General features: G+C 36.0%; 2 protein-coding genes across 2 annotated transcripts; one reads left to right on the top strand and one right to left on the bottom strand.

Moving 5' to 3' along the window:
* Positions 1–9,724: 9,724 nt before the first annotated feature.
* LOC113493180 (suppressor of hairless protein-like) lies at positions 9,725–18,235 on the bottom strand. The gene is made up of 4 exons (XM_026871022.1): positions 16,846–18,235; positions 15,945–16,189; positions 13,792–14,017; positions 9,725–12,548 (listed from the first exon to the last, which is right to left on the bottom strand). Exons 1-4 carry the CDS (start codon positions 17,695–17,697, stop codon positions 12,363–12,365), a joined length of 1,509 nt encoding a protein of 502 aa, XP_026726823.1. The 5' UTR covers positions 17,698–18,235; the 3' UTR covers positions 9,725–12,362.
* Positions 18,236–18,303: 68 nt separating this feature from the next.
* Positions 18,304–22,838, top strand: LOC113493175 (DNA repair protein complementing XP-G cells homolog). The gene is made up of 7 exons (XM_026871013.1): positions 18,304–18,727; positions 18,812–18,987; positions 19,092–19,303; positions 19,503–19,698; positions 19,786–21,568; positions 21,753–22,039; positions 22,115–22,838. Exons 1-7 carry the CDS (start codon positions 18,640–18,642, stop codon positions 22,793–22,795), a joined length of 3,423 nt encoding a protein of 1,140 aa, XP_026726814.1. The 5' UTR covers positions 18,304–18,639; the 3' UTR covers positions 22,796–22,838.
* The last annotated feature ends 180 nt before the right edge of the window (positions 22,839–23,018 follow it).

Here is a 23,018-nt window from a genome sequence, read left to right as displayed (position 1 = left end):
CAAAGTTTTACCCGTGAGAACGTTGCTTAACGACGATTTTGATTTTAAGTATTTCTTGAATATAGCGTGGCTTCAGAAATATAACAACTGAAAATTTAAACTGTCTAGCAATCACGGTCCGGTGAGAAACAGCCTGGTGACAAATGAACACACAGGCAGGCAGCGATGCCTTAGCAATAGGGATCTGTTTTCACCCTTTGGGTATGAAACTCTAAAATCGAAATAATTTTCGTGGCAAGTATTTGGGACCTGAAGGCTGAATAAGGTGTTAGCAGGTACCACTGGTCTAAAAGTCAACCATTTTAACCGTTAGGCCCTGGGTAGGTAAACTAGCTAGGAGTACATACCTAGAAATATAATAACTGAAAAAGACTGGCTTGTATTTGAAACTCACATAAATAAATTGGACAACCGAGTTGAGAATGATAGGATGTCCAAACACTACGTATTTTCATAGATTTCAATAAGATCCGAGGCGCGTTTACATTTTAAAAAGTAGGTAGTTTCTTTTCCAACTTGTGATTGCTGTATTGTGACTTTCTATAAAATAACCGTCGTCATAATTCCACCCGTTTAAAAGAAGAGGGAATTTAAATCTACAGTTTCATGTAATTTTAATAATCACAAAATTGCTGGACGAAAAATACTGGCCAAGTTGATTGCCCTCAACGCGATTATTCTCCGCAATAAAGAGGCATTAAAACGAAAAAAATATTTAAAAACACAGTTCTGAATGAGCAAGAACAATTAAAGTAAAAGCAGACTATTAGAAAAACTGTTAATTAGAACAAACAAAAAATATATCCGTAATAAAGTCGTGAGAGTCTCCCACGGCAGCGCGGCCTATTCACGAAGCCCGAGGAATAATGATGGCTCCATTGTGGCACCAGCAGGAAGTCATTTATCTAACATCAAGAATATGAGTGTTCGGAGCAATTTTGTGTCTGATTTCTCATCCTAAAGTGTGCAATTTCGGTGACGCGGTATCTACGTGAAATGTCAATCCGGTGACTAACTACTGTTTGATTGCTTGTTTTGTACGTTCCTAAAGTATTCTAAACGCTGTGCTTCGTAATCATCAATTTTGTAGTTGTAAAATTACGTTTGTTTGTTTAAGCAAAAAATACAACGGCGAGGACTTGTAATTCAACATCTTATTATCTACTTTTGTCAGAATTATGATTGAGCAAAAAATGCTTGACCAGTAATTACGATGACAAAGATTTTCGTAATTCAAAAAGTAATACCCTCTGTAATAGGAAACTATTTATTGTGAACCTGCGGAGCTGGTTCAAGAATACCAGATTGAACAAATCCATTAAAAATGCCACTAGTTTATCAAAAAATCTAATTTTCAACCTAACTTCCTTTATTTATGATGAAAGCCAATGCAATAACTAATAAAAATATCGACGGGAATATTGAAAATGCACAACATCAATCGAAATAAAAAAACACGCTCATGAGAAAAAAACGTAGCTGTGAGACTTATGAGAACCCAAGCAAATACTGAAAAACAAACAAGAGAATTATAAAAATCACATCAGTCATTGACTGGTTGTAGGTAACATATTATTGTTGTAAAGACAATTAAAACAACTTCGATGTGGTCTCATGGTCTGACACTCCGGATGCACGAGGTTTCTGTAAGAATCTCTCATAATTGTTTTAATTATTCAACAAAATCCAAAATAATATTAAAATAGAATAGCATGATACAAAAGTACAAAAAGAGATGGAAGACAGACGCTGCGCCATGTCTGCTCTTGGCTCACTTTCAAAACAACAACTTACTACAACAATATAACAAAAAGAGATAAGTACACGCTTCGTTTACCAACAATCGTTGACCGATATTCTCGTATTTCATATCACTAAATTTTATACTGAATTGCCTGCTAAAGAAAATCTGAAGTCAAACAATCTTTTTTATTGAGTAAGCAACACTAGGTAGGTTTCTCCTATACATTCATACAAAAGTAGGTAATTCCTAGGACCGTTTCCTAGATATCTATAACCGTATTTTTAATTACAAAAACAACTAATTACCACTGTGTTATCTTCATTCATTAATGAACAGAACAATAGGCGAATACTTGCAACCAATCAAAACGGCGTCAAAGAAATTGCCATCCGCCATCAAAACAAATGAGGAACAAATTAAAAATAGATAGGTAATTAATAGCCAGCGTACTAAAAACATTAACTATTTTTCTTTGAATCGATATAGAATTTGAGTGATCGTCAAAATGGAGGGACCAAGACTCCAATGTCTGTCATACACATATAAAATAATAATACCATTAATCTACTATTTCCTACCTTCGCTATAATTTTTGCTACCTCATCATTATACATAATATTTTAACAAAATGCTTGGTCCCTCCATCATGATGTCAGGATGGAGGGACCAAACTGATAGACTACTTCCTGGATTGTTCTACCTACTTAATGTTATAAAGCCTTAATTCTACCTTAATATTATTGAGTTTGATTGCCCAAAACATATATCGTTTTAAAGATATCAATTACATAAGTTGGTCCCTCCAAATTGACGTTTCAATTTTTTAGTGCAACATCTAAATGCGCGGTTTATTTTTGATTTTCGAAGGATTAATATTTACTACCTATTTACTACCTTCAAATCATACAATTTTTTTTCATTTAAAATTATTCTTACGAGCCAAAAACGCATTAAGAAATAAGTTGTTACAACGTTCAAATTTTAGTAGTAGCATTAATAAAGGTGTTTTTTAATAAGAATAGAACAAAAATATCTAACCAATATTAAATATACATAACTTTAGTTCTCTTTAGTTCTCAAATATTACTATTTATTTTATTGTTCTCATAATACTCAACGTAGGTAAACACAAAAAAAATAATTGAAGGTAGTTCTCAAACATAGTCGATGATTGCATTGTAGTCAAGCTGTTTGCGATAACTGCCTGGCTAACAGAGTGCATTTACAGTGATTTAATTATCATTTTTCCGTAGTTTTTGTAACAATAGTTAACCATTTATCATGAAGAGGGGAAGGAAGAGTGCGATTTCCCTAGATATTCAGAAAACTGTGTTTTTAAAGTACAGAAGTGCATTACAAAGTAGTGAATTACCATCACCATGTGATCAAATATTTGCTGATATCAGCAAGGAATTAGACTATAAAATGTCGGTAAAAAGTTTATATATTTCTTTAAAAACTAATTACAATTACTTTTTTAATGAAAATATCCTTGATTCTGAGCCAGATAGTATAGAAGAAATTGTTGAAAGTTTTGAAACGAATAGCGAAATTAATCACGTAAAAGATACAGACAGTCAGGAAAAAATACAGTTTTATTTAGATATACATTCTTGGAAAAAAATACAACCTATTCAAAAGTATGTAAAGAGAAATGACCCCGCCACAAGATCAAAATACAGGAAAAAGTGGACGTTACCAAGTTACCAATGGGCTGAATTATTAAGAAAAGAATTATGGGAGAAAACTAAAAAACCCTGCTCTTGGCGATTTCACTCAACTCATGTAAAACCGGACGAATCAGTGTCATGTTATGGTTCTTGTAAAGAATGTGGTGCTACTATAGAAGTTTTGATAAATTGGCCAACAGAAAAAGTCATTAATTGTACTTGCACAGTTAAAAAAGAAAAGATTGACTTCGTACACAAAAAATCAAGAAAATTAAAGTTATCGCCACTAAAACGTAAAGAGCTTAGTGATATCTTGAAAAATTCTTCTGCGGTATCTGTAAGGAACTCTTTAGTAGATTCTTCAATGGACGCTAATGATAGTGAGCCAACTCATATACCTAAATTAGGGACGCTGCGCCAGATAAAATATGAAGAGAAGGCATCGCATTTCTTTGACAAAAACCCTGTGATGGCTCTTTGGTTAATGGCACAAAGTGCACCCTATAATGATCTTTTGAGGTTCATTTGTTTGCATCCTCACTTCGTCGTGTATTATTGGTTATCGAATCAGGAACAGTACTATAAAGAATATCAGAAGAACCATAGGACTGTAGTGAGTCTTGATGCAACCGGAAGTATTTTTAGAGATCTTGGGCCTTCTGCAGCTATTAAGATAAACAAACATCTATTCCTATACGTATGTGTTATGCAGACATTCCCCGATCAAAGTAGCGTACCTTTATTTCACATGATATCAGAAAGTCAGACAATGGATTCTATTGTTAAATGGCTTGAAACCTGGTCACAAAATAACCTACCTCCAAATGAAGTTATCTGCGATGATTCTTCTGCACTAATAGGGGCTTCAGTTAAAGCCTTTACTGGTTGTAAATCAACCAAGGAATACCTTGATAAATCTTTTGAAATTTTAAATAACGGAAAATCTGATACAAATCTAAAAACCTATATGAGGATTGATACAAGTCATTTCGTAAAAATATTGTATAATTTGACATGCTTTAAAAACGTTGATCAAAGAGTGAAATTCTTTTATATTAAATGCTTCCAAGAAATGAAAGAAAGTGAAAATTACGAAGTAGTTCAACAGATAGCTAAAGATATGGTCACATTGTGCTTAGCAAAATTTTGTGGTTGTGATGAAAAAGGGAAATTAACAAGTAGCGAAGAAGCTAAGCGAAGATTAAAGAAAAAAATTACTTCTCAGGAGGTGATAACAGGTGATGTTAATGAATCTGAAGTTGATTGCAAATCGTCCACGGATTTTTCTGTTTTATATAATGATCGGGAAGAAGAAAAATATAAAAAAGAGAGAATACATACAAATGCTGGCGAAGAAAGAATTAAATGGCTCACAGAGCACATAGCTAAAGAGAGGCTAATTAATGATTTGATTGATGAAATCAATGATACCGATAATTTATATTTTTTTCCTATTTTGATTGATACCTTATTGAGACTTATTAATCAACTTCCTATGTGGTCTAACGTCATGAAAAACTATTATGGCAGTGATGTGATAAATGCCACCTCTTCAAATGTTGAAAGTTATTTTAAGAACATAAAAACACTTTTATGTAACATGAAAACTAAATCTCATAGGTTGAGGGTTGATGATTTTATAATACAACATAATCAATACCTCTCAGGGGAAACTAAGTTGGCTTTGAGCAACTTACATTCGGACAACACTATTATTCCTAAGAAAAGAATAATGCCCAAATTACAAAAAAAATATAAGACACTAAAAGACAATGAAATTGATTCAATTTTTGCTGAAAATATCTAATCATTTGTTGAGAATTGGCGTGGCAAAGGCAATACTAAAAAAACTAAAGTTAAACATACTTTCAGAAAAATACCCATTTTAATTAATGGTTCATTAGTAAAAGCAGAAGATGGCTTATCATCTGTTAACACATGTGCCTTCGATGCGTTTTCTCAATCAATAGCTATTGGGCTAGTAGATGGATTTCAGCTTAATGTAAATATCAATAATACAGATGGTAATAGTATGTTCTTTGATTTTATTAAAAAACTTGTAAGTACCGATACTAAATGTGATGATATTTATAGAATGCGTAATGCCATACTCAGGAAACATTTCAGATTAACGTGTGTAGGAAACCATGAACAAATACAGTGCGAATGCAATATTGCATATATAATAGAAAATGTTGTCAATGATTTATTTTACAGTGCAGAGATTGTCAGGTCTTGTACGAGCTGTGATTGTCCTAGTAATAACATTAGAAGAAAATGTGGGTTTATTCCTTTGGATTTAAACATTATTCAGAAACAAGGCATTGGAGCGCTAAATGCTTCTGCTGAAATTATTTTGAGTGATAATTTGGCTCCCTGCACAATAACAGGTTGCAATGGAATAAAGACAGAGACTTACTCTCTTACCAACACAATATTTTTTGAGCTGTCTTCTAATGAAAAAATCAACCTATACGAGATTCCTAATCAGTTAAATTTGGGAGATAAATATTACAGAATTCTTTCAGTTATTGATTTTATCCCGCCTATATGTGGAGATGTTGGCCACTACAGGGCAAATTGTCCAAGAGTTCTTGGAAAATGGAATTGTTATGATGATATGAAAAGTAGAGTCATCAAAAGCCAAACCTTTGTTATACCACATTGTTTAATTTACTCTTTAAAATAATTGTAAAAATGTTGAAACCATTTCGCAGTTGACATCACATAATTATTAGATTAAGTATATGTATGTGTAATTTTGTTAATTGGAAAAATATAACTAGAATAATAGTAATATTTAAATATATTTCATTACAACCTGTCACAGGATCTCATTTATATAAGGTGCTGTGAGAAATTTTGTATGATTTGAAGGTAGTAAATAGGTAGTAAATATTAATCCTTCGAAAATCAAAAATAAACCGCGCGTTTAGATGTTGCACTAAAAAATTGAAACGTCAATTTGGAGGGACCAACTTATGTAATCGATATCTTTAAAACGATATATGTTTTGGGCAATCAAACTCAATAATATTAAGGTAGAATTAAGGCTTTATAACATTAAGTAGGTAGAACAATCCAGGAAGTAGTCTATCAGTTTGGTCCCTCCATCCTGACATCATGATGGAGGGACCAAGCATTTTGTTAAAATATTATGTATAATGATGAGGTAGCAAAAATTATAGCGAAGGTAGGAAATAGTAGATTAATGGTATTATTATTTTATATGTGTATGACAGACATTGGAGACTTGGTCCCTCCATTTTGACGATCACGAATTTGATCTTTGTTAAAAAACAGTCAGAACTGCTTACTACACTAGGCTGTGTAGAAAAAAGCGAAATACTACCCTCATAATTACTCTTTCTTACTACCTATTTAACACAACACATTTCTAGAAAAATTGCTGCTGACAGTATTGCCATGGTCCCTTTTTTCCAGAATGCCTTTCAGGAGTTGCAAGTTTAACTGTTCCGATAGTTTTTTACGACTTGCGAGGTGACGCGAAACTAGGATCCGGGAAAGCGAAAACGCTCAGAATATCGAGAAAACGAGAGGGGCGGCTAAGGGAATTATTTAATAAGAAGTAGCTATATATTGTAAGTTGTCCTCTAAGTATACCTAAATGTCTGATCAGACACCTTACAAACTTAATGAGCAAATGCTAACCTAGTCTATAGTTTATCTACTACCTACCTACTTCCGTATGTTATGCATCAGTCTTGCGTCACAGCCGCTGTAATTGCAGGCACGGAGATGATCTCTCATCCAAAGGAAACTACTTTAATCGCAGCTCAGGATTCTAATCTGTTGACAGTAGAATCGTAACGGTATTAAATAATTACCAGCAAATAAAACCTCCTCAGAGTTATTGTTAAAGTTTAATTACATTGTTTTATTTGAAACTGGTTTAATTATAATCTACTCAGTTACTTGTAGGTAACTATTTTTATAGCAGATGATGATTTGTTTTAATCTGCTAGTTTTAAATATTTTGCCTACATGGAGAACCTGGTATAGGCTTAAAATAAAGGAAATCCTAAAGAAATATAGATAGGAAATAAATCATTAGGAAAATGCCAAGAATCAGACAAAAACCGAAATGACCCAAGCTACGGAACATCGTTAGATATTTAAAACTTCGATATAAAATAAAGGACAAATCAAAAAGTGTCTTCGCATTGCCTTCAGACCATTGATAAAAAAAACTCTTAAACTGAAAACATATTAAATAGTCGCGTCCTCCACTTATCAATAACTTGGATACTGATAGAAATGAATTTCATTTTAAGTCCATACTATTTTTGGCGCCGGCTATTGTAAATAGCAGAATCGGGGCCCAGGTATCGCGTCGGCCGGGAACGGCCAAAAGTATCCAGTGTTTTTGTCTGACTAGAAACACTCAGTTGAGTTGGACGTTAAACGATAGTTTGGTTGGGAATTTCGGAAGAACATCTCTTATCTAAATGTTTACTGGAAATGGGACGACTATGACTATCATTCCTGAGGTACGGCTCTGAATATTTTTATCGCATTGTTTTTGAAACGAATAAGGCCTTGCTTTCCACGATAATTATATACGCTAAGTACCCTAGGATTGCGTATAAAATTATTTATACTTAGGGCCGAATAAATAATAAAGCTGGCCCCATAAAAAATACAAATTAATTGTCCGTCTTTTTGCACACCAACGTAGCTAAGTACCTACAGTAAGAATATAAATTAAAATTAAATTATAATAAGTAGTTGATATAAAATTGGTCGGTTTCCTGGCGTCAGTTCCCACGGCCGGAGATGACATGTTGGAAAACATTCGAACATCGGAACCGCTGAACATTCCCACACTCTGCATATCTTGGCACCATAGATCAACCTGGCAGAATGTAAAAACGCAGACAATGATTCAATTGTGTGCACACAGAATTCTCACAGTCCCCGCATAGATATAATCGTCATACGGTTAATTGGTGCAGGTAAATGACCAACGAAAGTTCCGGCTTCGGCTGTACCCCAAAAGGATGCTGAAAAGGGAAAACCTCTTGAGGAGTTTCCCCTGATTAGCGAGCCGGATGTGCAGCTCCTGATTTATTACAACACAATGCTGTTTTTTGCAGCCATGAATGAATGGTTACGTGCATGAAGAGAATAACGTCATAATTTCTTGTGCACGTCACCGATTGGGAAATAATGTTTGCAGTCACGCGACACGTTGCCTGTGCCAACTGTGTAAAGAAATTTTATGGCTTGTATGAGGTAAATAAAGGTTTACTGCAGAGATTAGATTCTTTGCGCGACTAATTTCTTCGACTGTGTATTAGGCAAGTAGGTACCTAATTCGAAGACTCCATTTGACCGAGCGATTTCAAAACAAGAATAAGTCTTCATTAATTTTATAAAATGATTAGGTTAATAATTGAAAAATAATCATGTAATGTCTTAAACAAAAGAATAATTAATTAAATTACTAAGATCCTGCACTAAATCACGATATGATTGAGATAACTGAAGGGTGATAAAACAATATGTGTTACCACACTCGGATAATTAGAACAGAAGCAAAAAGGACTTGGGGAAACCCAGTGATTACTGTACCACTATCATAACACTTATACTGTCACCTTTTTGCGATTTTCCACGATTACCAGACATCAATGGCATCACAATTATATGATCATCTTTTACGTCGTGTCAACGTCACGCATTGCATGGACATAATTGCTGTGTAAAATATGTAATTAGAAGTGAATTCCCATCGCTGCCATGACAATCAGTGACGGCCAGAGTGTATGACGAGGGCAGGCACAGGCTCGCGCCCCGCGCCGGCTGCCCTGACATGCCCTTCCGAGTTCAGATCGAAGTTCAATTGAATCAATTACCCTCCAATTTATATTGTGACAGTCCGAGTTACGGACATGATCGCATGTCATAAATATTATCCAGTTTATAACCGAGAATCTCGGCAGCGAACAATGGCGGAATGGGTATAAACTTGTGATAATTATCTGAGGTCAAACCCAGCGTTGCGGAACGGTATGTAGGGGAAGACACTTGTTATTATCATGTGAAGAGTTTTTGAAGACGTTCCCACAGACTACGGTCGAGGCACTGATTCCTCGATTAACACTGATTCATAAGTAGATAATTACACTTGACCCCCGTTTTTAATTAAAACAATGAGAAATAAGGCAATCCGCTTTGCGCAAAACAGTTTGACTGTGAGAAATTTTATTTTTATGGTTCAAGATTGTTGGGTTTAGAATCTTAATTATTTGTATGACGTGGGATGTTTTTATAATGAAAAACTTTGTTATTTATATTCAATTTTATTAAAAAATATTTACTCATATTTCAGAATCACTGCTCCGACTATGGTTAGCGCGTGGTACTGGTTGTACTGGTCGGCACACTGTGAACAGCGCCGCGTCCGAGCAGTAACCACTATAATATGACCATTTCCAAATATAGAAATACCAAATGTAAAATGATAAAAAGGAGTAAACAGTTTTAAAATGAACAATCATTTGCTTATCGTTTTACAAAAAATTGACGACATTATTTTATTACTGTCTATTCATTCATCGCGTTTAATACTAATTTCCTTGTAATACTGTAACTTTACCAATTCCATAAGATTATATCGTAATTCAACGTTTTGCTACAAAAATATTGATATTTTTTGTACTTCTTATTACACTTTCCACATGGAATGTTCGAAATCACACGTTTTATTAAAAATACACATCAAATCCGTTTTTAAAACCATACATTTTCTAAAAAATTATATTGGAATAGAAATAAATAAAATTTTAAAATTTATAATTTCAGCTTTCATTATTTACTTACAAGGATGTCCGCACATCGATTGCGACGTTGTGTGTGCAGTAAATCGTATTTTAGAGTCTGCGTACAAAAGTCGTACGAGAGTCGCGCCGCTTTCGATGTGTAGAACTAGCACTGATTTAGGGACTAACGCTAGCTACTAAACTACATGTATTGTTCGTTTAAAATCTCCGTAAATATACATACGTACAGTGACAACACTACGTGTCTTTAATTTGATTTAATAATTATCATCAACAAAGTGAAGTGATTAGATAAATTGTGCATATATTGAGACTGATTGACTCGCAATTACAGAAGCAAATATAACAGTAGGTACATAACACTAAAGTAATAAAGAGACATATACTATATCAAGTATTCGACATATAAAAGGACTTATTTGGCTCTTCTCTAACTCAATTGCAATAAACTTCTATGATACTTATTTTATACAAACCAATTACAAATAAATCACTCTTAAATCAATCTCGTAGAGGTTATTTTCCTTTCCCCAAACGTATTAAGCTTATTTAACTTTAATTAGAGTAGTATTATAGTATAAACGCAATGACTTGTCATGGATATTACAACTATTTGGCCCCAAAGAAACAAATCTAAGAGCAGAGAGATCTCTTTTTATGACGATGACAATGAACGAACTATTTTAATATTGGTGTATAGTAAATGCCGGAGTAGGAACTACCTCCCTGTATATTACCTATTTTTATGAGCTCAGTTGGCAATTATTGAAAAATCTTAACAGATGTGTTTAAGCGCTTGTAAAAGCGAATAATTGCTTAAGAAATTTTGTGAAACAATAATGGACTAGGAGTTACCAACTGGTAATAAAATATAGATATGTTTTAAGTGCAAGACACGAGTTAGCGAGATGTAGGACTGGCACTAGGTGAGATTACGTATTCCAAGATATTCATTACTTCGACAGTCGTTTTAATTGAGCGACATTAAATGTACTTGCAAAGACTTGGAACAAAAAAGTTATTACGTTTTTTATGATGCAACAACACATTTATTGATTTCATAGCAGTCGGTGCGTTAACCCACATGCAACCCGCTAACCGTGTGAAAGACAAGAATAATTTATAACAACGCAGGGTGAAACTGATTAGACATTCAGGCACAGCTCTATTCGTACTTAGACAAACGAAAACCGGTCAAATTATACTTATAATAACCTTGGTCATGTATAAAAACATTTAAAAGAACTATGTAAAATATTTACATAATGTGCAGTTGACCGAATTCTATTCTAAATACAAAAAGAGTTGGGTTTGAGTTATATCACAATGTTACCCCTTCACCCCGTCATCTATGTTACTGTTGTCACAACTTGCTTTTATTGCTGAATTTTAACCTTAATCGTAGTTTTGGTGTCATAATCTCGTAGATACAAACATATTCTTTAGATATAATTAGGCACACGACGATCGTGTTCACATAGTTTTGTTTAGCGCCATGCGGTTCGAAGCTCTCAAGCAAAGCGACCGACTCGCGAACTGGCACCTTCATCATTAATAAAGCTTTCTATAATCTATAGATCCTAACATGATCTTTTAAACGTAATTCTCAAATTATTATAATGATACGCTCTTTGACACCCGAGAACGAGGGCTTTACCTGCACAAGTGAGGTTTGGTACAAAACATCCTTGTCACAAAGATCAGTCCAAAGTAAAATGTTAAGTATTGCACAAATTAATGAGCTGGACATTTTCTATTGTACATCCTCCATCGTGAAGATAACGCCTTAATGAGCAGGCCGCGACGTTGGTCGCGACAAGATTGCGAAAATAAAGTATTATCGCCGCTAACGGCTGTACTCCACCACTTGAACCACTTAAAATATATTCGAAAATATCCACTTGTCCATTTGGTCCGTAGCACAAAACTTCGCTAGAGATCATGCTATGATGAATAGACATTAGGCACTATCGAATTACCTAATACAAAATGTCTTTGAATCACTCACCAAAAGTCATCGATTTGGACTGAAAAGTCACTAGTCCGCTGTAAACAGGCTTCGTTCTTTGGAGTCACTGAACAGAGTTAAAACGGTCCCGGTTATAACTGCAGGCTGTCGTCGTCCAGCCTGCAGTCCATGGGCTATTGCAGGGTGTTGTCGGGCAGGCGGTGCGCGTGCGCGTCGTGGTGCCAGGCGGCGGCCGCGTCGGGCCGCATCACGTCGTCCACCGGCGCGCACGGCGCCCGCGGGCCCGGCTCCGGCGTGTACGTGAACGTTAGACCCGTCGCGTATATTATGCCGTCGTTGCGGACTAGCGATACTGGTACCTGAAGAGAACACAAATTTTATTTAATTCAAATATAATTAGAGAGCCTTATTAGGGAGAAGAAGAACCGGGTGTTATGGCGTAACTTTAACTGAGTTCATAGATCAAGTGAAAATAAACTAACTCCGAAAAAGTCCTGTAGTTGTAGTTTTCTCAAATAAATTCATTTTAGCAGTAAAACCTAGCCGAATGTATTGAACTGCTTCAATAATGACATTGGAATATACTTTCGAAGGAGTCGGATACGCCTACCGCTTTGCCCAAAACAGAGAACGCCACTACTTAATAATGTAAAATAAACAATTCCAATAATAAATTGAAAATTCCTTATGAATTAGCTACGTAACAAAGTTATTAAAATAGTAAGAGAATATTCTGCTTAGTGTATTGGCACAGTATCAATTTCCACTATCTTTATGAATTATGTATGTGGCATCAAATGCAGGGGCTGTCATTACATCGATCCATTAAAGAGAGGGGTGACACGGCGGTGAGACGCTTACAAGAAATGGATATTACGTTCCAATTAATTAAATTGAGTGCAATTCATTTCCAATAGCTTAATAGATAGAACTGTGGAAAATTAAAGAAAAGTGTGGAAAAGGACTGAAATTGATTTAAAAAGACTGTTTGTTAAGTGAATTTCGCATTTATAACCCATTAACGGTTGATCGTCATTGTAGGCATCAGATCAACAAAGTTATATGTATTGTAGTAAGAGTTTCTCCAAACATTCATCGCCTAGATAACTCCGACCCTTCGACTTCGTATCATTGTAGTAGTAATTATAAATAGTTAATTAACTGTTATTGTTTGTATATTATGTCGATTGTTTTCTAATCATCTTGTAAAGTCGCAGGCGATCAGCGCACAGGTGCGACTAGTATTTTGAACTCTCAGCTATACCTATCATAACAATTTTGTTCTTCATTTGCTTTTATAAATAAATAGTTAGGTACACGCTTTTCGTACCTATTTACATTGTAAGACAAAAATCCTATACCGATTTTATAAAAAAGTAATATGCCCTGTGACTTAATTATTTCTGCAAATCCAATTGAAGAATTCGATTACTCTTTCAAAAGGCTACATATAGTAATGTCCCCTGTTTCTTTTTAAAAAAAGTTATTTGTATAATTATTTTGTTAATGCGATTTAGTTTCTAAATAACAGATTAGAATTTTTTATGCTAATAAAAAATCTCAAAAATAAAGACAACGGTACTCTTTGAAAAATATGATCACCTGCGTAGGTTGTCGGACCCACAACCACTGGCCTCTGAACTGCGATATGTCTGGCACGACACACAGCATGGATTCCGCGCATCTGTACATGGTCTCCGCCTCGACGTCGCCGAACCACACCTGCAGCGAGGGCGTGAAGTTGTCGCCCGCCAGCTCCAGCATGGCCACATCACCTCCACCGTTCAGGTTCAACGAGTGGACCAAAGGCACTGGAGTTACTGGTGATCTGGACCAGCAAAAATGTAATAATTAGACGGAAATCTATGAAACTTTTTCGGAGATTTAAGTTGGAATGTTCGACCAGCCAATCTTTCCCTGTTTGGTATTAAGTGTTGTTTAAATTGTATTGAGTTCCAGTATTACTAACATATCAGGTGTAAGTAAATAATTATGAGAACTAAGTGTCTGATAGTAGAAGTCTTTCGGAAAGTATCTGGATGTTCTCAGGGAATCAAATGCAAAATACAAGTCACCTGAGCGTGAGACTATTCAAAATGCTTTCTTCCTCAGAAAACGTACTTTCACATCAGTAATTGAAAATTAAATAAATGTTTTGGGAAAGTTTTTAATTTCCCAAACGACGCGATCATAAGTGAGACGCCTAAGTAGCAAGCAGTAAAATGTTTTTGATGTGTGCACTAATGTCTGTGAGCCAAATGAGAACTAAAACAAAACCTGGCATTGACATAGCACGCTATAGCAATTTTCGCATGGGGCTCAGTAAGTGGGACGATGCTTATGTTCAGCTACTGCTATAGTTCTCAGGGTGTCAGCTACGTGTTTATGATGAGCGTGCGACTTCCCACCATGTTTTCCGTCATTCGATTCTAGTTCAAAATTGTGGTGTTTCATAAAAGTTATACACATCACTGATCACGATCCACCAGACGGATGGTCCTGTGGTTAACCGCAGATACCTATTACTGATAAACTGGGAAGCGCTACGATTTTGTAACATGACACATTAATAACTAATTATAACTTCAGCTTGTTTTGTGCGACGTATTGTAACATTCTTTTTTTATATAAATTTGTAGCTGTTATCACGGTAGAAATACGGCTTAGCCCAACCAGAATTGCTTTTGGTTTGACATAGGCATAAGCTATCGCGTCCATTCAAATTTATCAGTCAAGGAACTGTGGTAAAGGGGAGGCAGTAATAGGCTAGGGAAATATTAGGACGATAAAAAGGAAGTACTTAAACAAATTAGAGCTAAAAGTGGGAACTTCACTTATGGAAAGCGTAAGAAATGTTGGTTTTATAATTGATTTTTATAAAAATTATATAAACCAAAAATTATATAAACCAAAAATTATAAAAAGCACTTTATTACGGCATGTGCCTTAATAAAGTGCTTTTTTTCGTATACGAAAAATAACACAGTCGCTTTATTATTCGTATATTTTTTGAGTGAAGACGCAGAGAGAGTAAAGAGAAGTTTCGAGACAGTTTTTCTGAGGTTTTTGATAAAGATGCTGCGTCTAGAATCTCATATATTTTTAAACTTAAACCTATGCCGGAAGACGGAAAATGCCTCAATTTGGGCTACTCAGGAAGGGCAATCTAACACTATCTGATTCTATGATCGTCAATCTGTCTGCAAAGAGTGTCGATTATGGCAATTACCCTATTGACCAGTCATTGTGGCGTCGGCTGAGTACTAGCGAGCTTGTTCAATAGTGGACGCAAATAGACTGATAAGACAGATAACGAGAGATGTTGACTGTACTAAATTATATTGTACTAGCTTTTCGCCCGCGTCGATGTCGGTTATATCGCGTTTCCGAGAACTCTTCAAAAGTCCGGGATAGAAACTATCCTATGTTCTTTCTAAAGGTCAACTCTATCTCTGTACCAAATTTCATTAAAATCAGTTCGGTGGTTTAGACGTGAAAGCGTAACAGACAGACAGGCAGACAGAGTTACTTTCGCATTTATAATATTAGTAGGGATTTGACATTTATTGTGATAGAACATATTATAAGGAGGGATTAACTATGGCATTTTGTAAAGCCGTAGAGCTTTAAGAAAAATTGGTTTGTGATCAAGGAAACTGTTTCTTTCTTTACTTTTAAAATAGCACTTTAAAAGTTTTCTAATCTATTTTTTTAACAGCTGTTATTTTTTTTATTTATATTAAATTTCAACATACCTCACTGGACCCATTCCTTCATAAAACTGGTACTCTGCCTTATCTGTAGATATGATTGTCCAACAGGCACCATCATTGATCATTTCTTTATTTGGTTCCTTTGGGCATGGTGTGGCTTGGAACTGTATGATGCGCTCTTGTGACAGACATAGGTACATTCTTTCTGTATCCTTCATGTAAAATGCACATTTGTGTAGCTGGGATACTGGATCATCAGCTTCTAGTAAGGCCATTTGTTTGTCAACCTGTAGAATGTTAATTAGTTTAGTAGGCACACAGTAATATAATTGTTAGTAGACAAGTATAACTAAATCATTTACTGAAAAGAAAAATTATTGATGGTAAACATTTTGCATTTTATGTTGTTATTTTCCATGCAGTTTATTTTATGTTTAGTTTTGATTAAAATTGTCTCGATATGAACTCTTTTTATATACATTATACTGACACTAGTGAACAGTGGGTGTTAGGAAAATTAATATTCCTTTTTTATTCTGATTAAAGAATAAAAGTTGTTGCCTGTTTAACACTAGCTTTTCAACTGATTTTATACTTCATCTTAATTTTTCTCATATATTTTTAAGTATTTTGCATAATGCAAAATATTTTTATTAAATAAGAATTTAATTACAACAGAAGATTTTGTCGAACTTAAAATTAGAAACTGTACATACTTTATATTTTATTTTGTAAATGACTTTATTGTAATACCTAAACAATCTTCTTTGATTTTGTTTTCATGTTTTCAAAATGGTAATGTTGTAAATTAATTATTAGAGTATCACAGAAATAATTTTGTAGTGATTATAATCAAAATGCTTTCATGTTAGTATTGACAGTAAAATTATAACTATATTATATTTTTTTGTATTATTCTTTGTAAATTTTTAACTGGTCTTACCTTTCTTATTATTAGCCTAGGAAGTGCCATGCCTGTTACTGAACATACAAGTTTCACTGTGGACCCATAGTGGACATATCCATCTCTCACAGCAAACTCCTCTGACTCACTCTCATTGTCATCCAGAAGGTGAATGGTGAAGGCTCCCCACTGCGTAGAGGATGCATGGAAGTTCCCATTCTCAACATGCAGGTACCTAGTGGACACAGTCTGAGACCTTAACCTGTTAAACAGAGCTACTTTTGTCCCACTGGCAATACACAAGTCAGCATTCTTTAATGACTGTTTCTTCTTGGAAGGTTTAGATATCACTTTAATTCGTTTACTATTGAATATACCAATATCATGACCGTTTCCATAGAACATCTTCACTGAGAGCATAAAATGCTTTCTCTTGTCAGAGTCAGATATGTACAAAGTTTTAGCCGCACAGTACTGCTTGCCGTTGTTGAGGTCCAGCTGCTGCATGTCCTGGTCCGAGTTGCCAATACCTATGAAGGCACAGAGCTGTGCTGCCTGCTCAGTCTCCCCTTCTCGGAGCATGCGCTCGCGCCGCAGCCGCCACCCGTCTCCAAATAAATAGATGCAGGGTGGAGGACAGAAAAACCTTTTCTCATTTCCATAGGACTTCTGGGCAACTTTAGCGTGGAGAATGACGACAACCATGTCGGAGCGATCGCGCAAGTAGCGCTCCATAGCCTCTCTTGTGAGACGGCGCTCCTCCGGGCGGTAGGCGCCGGCGCCCGGGCCAGCTGCGCCGGCGTATCGCGGGAACAGCGCCGCGTGCTGCGCCGGCGGCGACGCGCCGCCAGCCAGCGCGCCCGCGCCTGCCCCGCCGTACTGGTGCGGCATGCTAGCCACGGCTGCCTTCACCTCGCTGCCACCCGCATAGCGTGCGTCCAGCCTGCGGCCGGACAGGACGATGCTCCCGTGTCCTTAGCTGGCGTTGGACCGCAGGTAGGACATTGCCGGCCTTGCAGACCGCGACTCAAGCGTCCCCCGCAGTACACAATCAAAGGGCGCGCGCCCGTCGGTTTGGTTTAACCAGGGAATAGTCACCCCCGGTCCCGATTATCACGTCGATCGATACACTTTTGTATTATTCACGCCCCTCGTCAGTTAATTACGCTGGGAACTGGCACACATTTCGTTTGAGACACCTGTTCGACGATGGAATTTTCAGACTGGACAGGGCAAGTTTTACTCTAATGTCACTCACGACAGGATTGCTTTAATCTTCTTTTGTAACTTAGGAGTTTTCTATTTATGATTTTATTTTACGAAAACTTAATGAAACTTCTGTTTATCCGAGTATAAATACGACAACGCCAGATGCGCGAGCTGTCAAAGATTGACCATAGACACGGAGCTGTTTGCAGGCGTGTTGTCGACTACACGCGCGCGATTCGACAGAATCGAGTCGAGTCGATGAGGGATCGGTCGACCCGCGTCGCGCCGCCGACTGACAGACGGCCGGTCATAGGATGTGGGGTTACGCATGGGGCGTGAGAAAATAAAGTGTGGGAAAGAGTGGGCGTTCGCGGCGTAGTAAAACATTTGATATGTTGTAGTGAACCGAACACATATTTACGAACGCAGTGCGCCAGTAGCAATAGCTTCGTATTGTATATGTGTGTGTAGTGGGTACATTGAGCTCATGGAGCGAAATAGTTGCGTTGTGTGAGGAAGAGACCGCGATTGACCGGAGATCTCGTGGGAAACGACCTTTGTTATGTACACTGATATATACATTAGTATAAACAAAAAATCTATTCTGGAACTTAATCGCACGCGATGGGAGTCACTGGACTGTGGAGACTAATAGAGCCAGCCGGCAAACCCGTGCCGGTAGAAACACTTGAAAACAAAGTGTTAGCTGTCGGTAAGATAGCGATGAGCATTGCGTCAACATAATCAGTTTTCTATAATAGCTGAAGCATTAAACCTTGTTTACATTGTTTATCAGATATTTCAATATGGTTGCATCAGATGGTGAAAGGCTATCAAGATGCGAAAGGGGCTCCACTTCCAAATGCCCATCTTATGGGGCTCTTCCAGCGCCTTTGCAAACTGCTATACTTTAGAATTAAACCCATATTTGTATTTGATGGAGCCTATCCAGATTTGAAGAAAGAAACCATTGTAAGTTGCATCTGACTAATTGTTATGTTTACCTTCATAAACATAATAACCTAGCTTCAAAATAATGTTATGGTATGACTAATAATGACAACAACTCATTTTAGGCTAAGAGACAAGATCACAAGGCCAAATATAATTCAGAATCAGAGAGGATCAAAAGAGAGCTTGCAATCTTATTGAGTAAGAAAACAGCTGTCAACAGTTTGTTAGGTAAACAAATATCTCCGAGCAAAACTGGGCCAACATCATCATCAAACAACGATGACATCTTTAAATTGCCTGCTTTGCCGCAGCGGGAAGAAGAGAGTGAATCTGAGTAAGGTTTACTTTTTGTAAAATACTTTTCAATTTGAAAAGCTTTTATGAGATTCATTGCTAGCATCATTGTTTTTAAAAATATTATTTTGACACTCCCTTATCTTAATTATCAAATTATGGGGTGATCATAAAAGCACTCACGGGTTCTAAAGGCAAGCTTATTTCCTAAACAAATGAAGTTTTGTTTATTTTTACAGGTCTGAAGATGAACAAAATTCAAGTGGTTCCAGCATAGACTTACATACACTTGATTTAGAATCCAATGAGTTCAAGAACTTGGCAGTCAAAGAAAAGTATGATTTACTTATAGAATTGAAGGAAACAAGGAAAATGAATTCATGGGGCAAGCTTGACACACTGCCCAAAAAGAGTGACACATTCTCAGATTTTCAAGTAACTTGTTCAAACTTGTTTAGTGTAATTGATAACCTACTATATCTTGATTAGTCACATTGTAGTAAATCTGTATTGTATTTACAGATGCAAAGGTTGTTAAAACGAAGAAAAGTACAAGAATGCTTAGAAGAGACTGAAAAGGAAATGGGTGATGCTGGAATGTCTCTAAATGATTTAGAATCATTACTTAATGAAGAGGGTATTGATACTAAAATAGAAGAAATGCCCACTCGCCGCATAGCTTCAAATGTTACTACAAGATTTTTACTTATTAAGGACGTCAAAGAGGCTCTGGCTGCAGCTAAAAAGAAAAAAGAGTTGGAGAATAGGCCAACAACCAGTAAAGTTGAAGAGATTACTGAGATAGTTGAAAAGAAACCTGAAAAAGTGGATGAATTAGAAGATGATTTAGAAAAAGCAATAAAAATGTCTCTTGAATGTGTTGAAGAAAGTAGTGAAACTAATACTAGTGTTACAAAGACTGATGAGTCATGGACATCATGCATGACAGAATCAGATTATTCTAACACTGATTCAGAGGAAGATGATGGCTTTGAACAACCTGACATGACTTGTGCTAAATCATATATCATGCAATACAGTGATTTCACCCACAGAGCCATTAACAAAATTGTAACAGATAAGACTAAGAACAAAAACGTGAAGAAGATTCCAAAAGTGGACGAAATATTGGACGAAATAAATAAGGAAAAGTCTGTTATTGTTGATAATGTCGAAATATCATCTAGTGACGAGGATAGTATGGAAGAACAACCAGTTTCTAATAGTGAAGAGAATAACCAAGTTTCTTTTGAAACACCTGATGATTATGTTGATGCTTCTCAAGCATCAGTAGTTTGCATTGAAAAGACTCAAGATGTTGTGATAATTGATTCAGGTACAGATGGAACAGAGAACGAAAGTGAAGTGGTAATTAAGCAGGAAAATTATTCCAGTGATGAATTTGAAGAAAGTAATAATAAGGAAGATACGGATTCCAGTGATGAGTTTGAAGAAGTACCTGATGTAGATGATAAGCCGATAAAACCCGTTGTGGAACTTACGCTAAATATGGGCAGTGCTCCCGAAGATGATATATTTGCAGACATCTTTGAAGAAAAGAAAAAGCCCATTGTAGACAATGAAGAGAAATCCTTTGTGAAAGCACAGTCAGACGATGTTGCAGTCCCAGATGAAGCTTTCAAAGTGCCACAGGTACCTGCTCCTAAAGTAAGCATTAAAAAGGTAATGGAAGTTAAAGTAATTGAAAATAATAGTAATCTTGAAGTTGTCAAAGAAACCACTTCAAATAAATCTAGTATAGAAAAGCCTGTAAATGTTATTACTACACAGAAACCAGAGACTAGTACCAGCAAATTAGATTCAGATAAACTAGTTGTTAACAATGGTTTGCCAACAGAAGCAGCTGAGAATAAAAAAGATAATAAAGAACCTACAAAAGAGCCTAACAAAAATGAATCCCAAGACAATAATATAATCAAGGTAATAAACAATCCTCCAGTTTTAAATACAGAAAAATTAAATTCAATGGTCGAAGAAATCCAAAGTGAAGAATTAGATTTGATACAAGAGAAAGGTCGACTAGACCGCGTCGGTCGAAACATTACTGAACAGATGACTAAAGAAGCTCAGGAACTGCTCCAAATATTCGGTATACCTTATATTGTGGCTCCCACAGAGGCCGAAGCACAATGCGCCTTCCTAGAGAGTGTGAAGCTTACTGACGGGACAATCACAGATGATAGTGATATATGGCTCTTTGGTGGCAGAACTGTGTACAAGAATTTCTTTAACCAAAAGAAGCATGTTTTACAATTCTTAGCTGACAGGATTGAGACGTCATACAGTGAGTAAAATATTCATAATTCTTAACTGACTTTAATTATGTCTTTTATCGCCTTTAAGAAGTTAGATACTGCTACTTTTGCTGGGGTTGCGGCGACTCGGCTTATACAACAGCAAGATGCTCTATTATTTATAATGATTTAAAAAAAAGAAAATAAGTATGTAAAAGTATGTTTTATTTTCAGATTTAAATAGAGAAAAACTCGTCCTATTAGCTCTGCTAGTCGGCAGCGATTACACAACCGGATTAACCGGAGTCGGTCCTGTTACTGCTTTGGAGATTTTAGCGTCGTTCCCATTCAACAAGAGACAGCTCCTTAGTGAATCTTCAAAACAAGCTCAGTATGCTCAAATAGTGAAAGGATTGCAAGAATTTAAGCAGTGGGTTAGAGCTGGCAAGAGAACTGATAACACTAGCCTTAAAAAGAAATTAAAAAATGTAACAGTCACAGAAGACTTTCCCAGCGTGCGAGTAAGTTAAATAAAGAAGTATCAATATTCATTTTTATAGTGTGTGAGAGCGAAATTATAATTCTTTATGTTTCAGGTTGTCCAAGCTTATTTAGAACCTAACATCGAGAGAAGCGAAGACAAATTTACATGGGGCGAGTTAGACATCACGATACTACGAGACTACACGAAAGCAAAGTTCGGCTGGTCTCAAAACAAGTTAGATGAAATCATAAAACCAGTGATTAAGAGGATGCAGGATGGTAAGAAACAAAGATCAGTGCAAGACTTCTTCAAGAGAAAAGTTGAGTTCTCATCACTTGAAGAACAGATGAGTAAAAGAGTGAAAGCGGCAATACAGAAAATGGGACCCGAACAGCCGGTAGGAGAAGCGACAGAAACATTTGAGGAAAGCTCTAAACCAGCAATTAAACGGAAAATCAAATCAACCGCCCCTAAAAGTGCAAGTGGTGCCGGACCATCTGCCGCTAAACAGCGGAAACCAAGCGAAGCAAGTGTACTTAAAAATCAAGGTGTCAAAGTCGTATCACACGTCAAGGACGGTAAATCAGAGTTCGAAATAAGGATTCCGAAATCAGACCGAGTTCAAGAAATAATCCCACAAAGAGAAAAGGACAAACAAAGTCTATTAGAAAATAAAATGAAAGCAATAGAATTATTCAGGAAAACTAATATCGATAAAAAGAGAAAATTTGTGAAACGGAAACCATTAAAGCCCAAAGACAAGGCAGATCTCTCAGAAAGTGATAGTGATTAAGTTATTTTTATACAAGAATACAATAAAAAGCTGTTGTAAAATAGTAATTTTATTATTTACACAACTGTTGTATTTAACTAAGCACAGTTTAAAATAATGATAAAATAAAGTTACAATAAAATTAAACTGCATAAAATATGCACATTACATACGTTTATGTATTTAAATTAATGCAATAGCTATTAAATTAAAATGTGATAATAATATTGAGTCACGTAATAGG

Source organism: Trichoplusia ni, chromosome 4 (genome assembly GCF_003590095.1).
Source record: "Trichoplusia ni isolate ovarian cell line Hi5 chromosome 4, tn1, whole genome shotgun sequence".
NCBI classification, from domain to species: domain Eukaryota; kingdom Metazoa; phylum Arthropoda; class Insecta; order Lepidoptera; family Noctuidae; genus Trichoplusia; species Trichoplusia ni.
The sequence above is the reverse complement of the archived record's forward strand: the minus strand, read 5'-3'. Positions and strand labels throughout refer to the sequence as shown.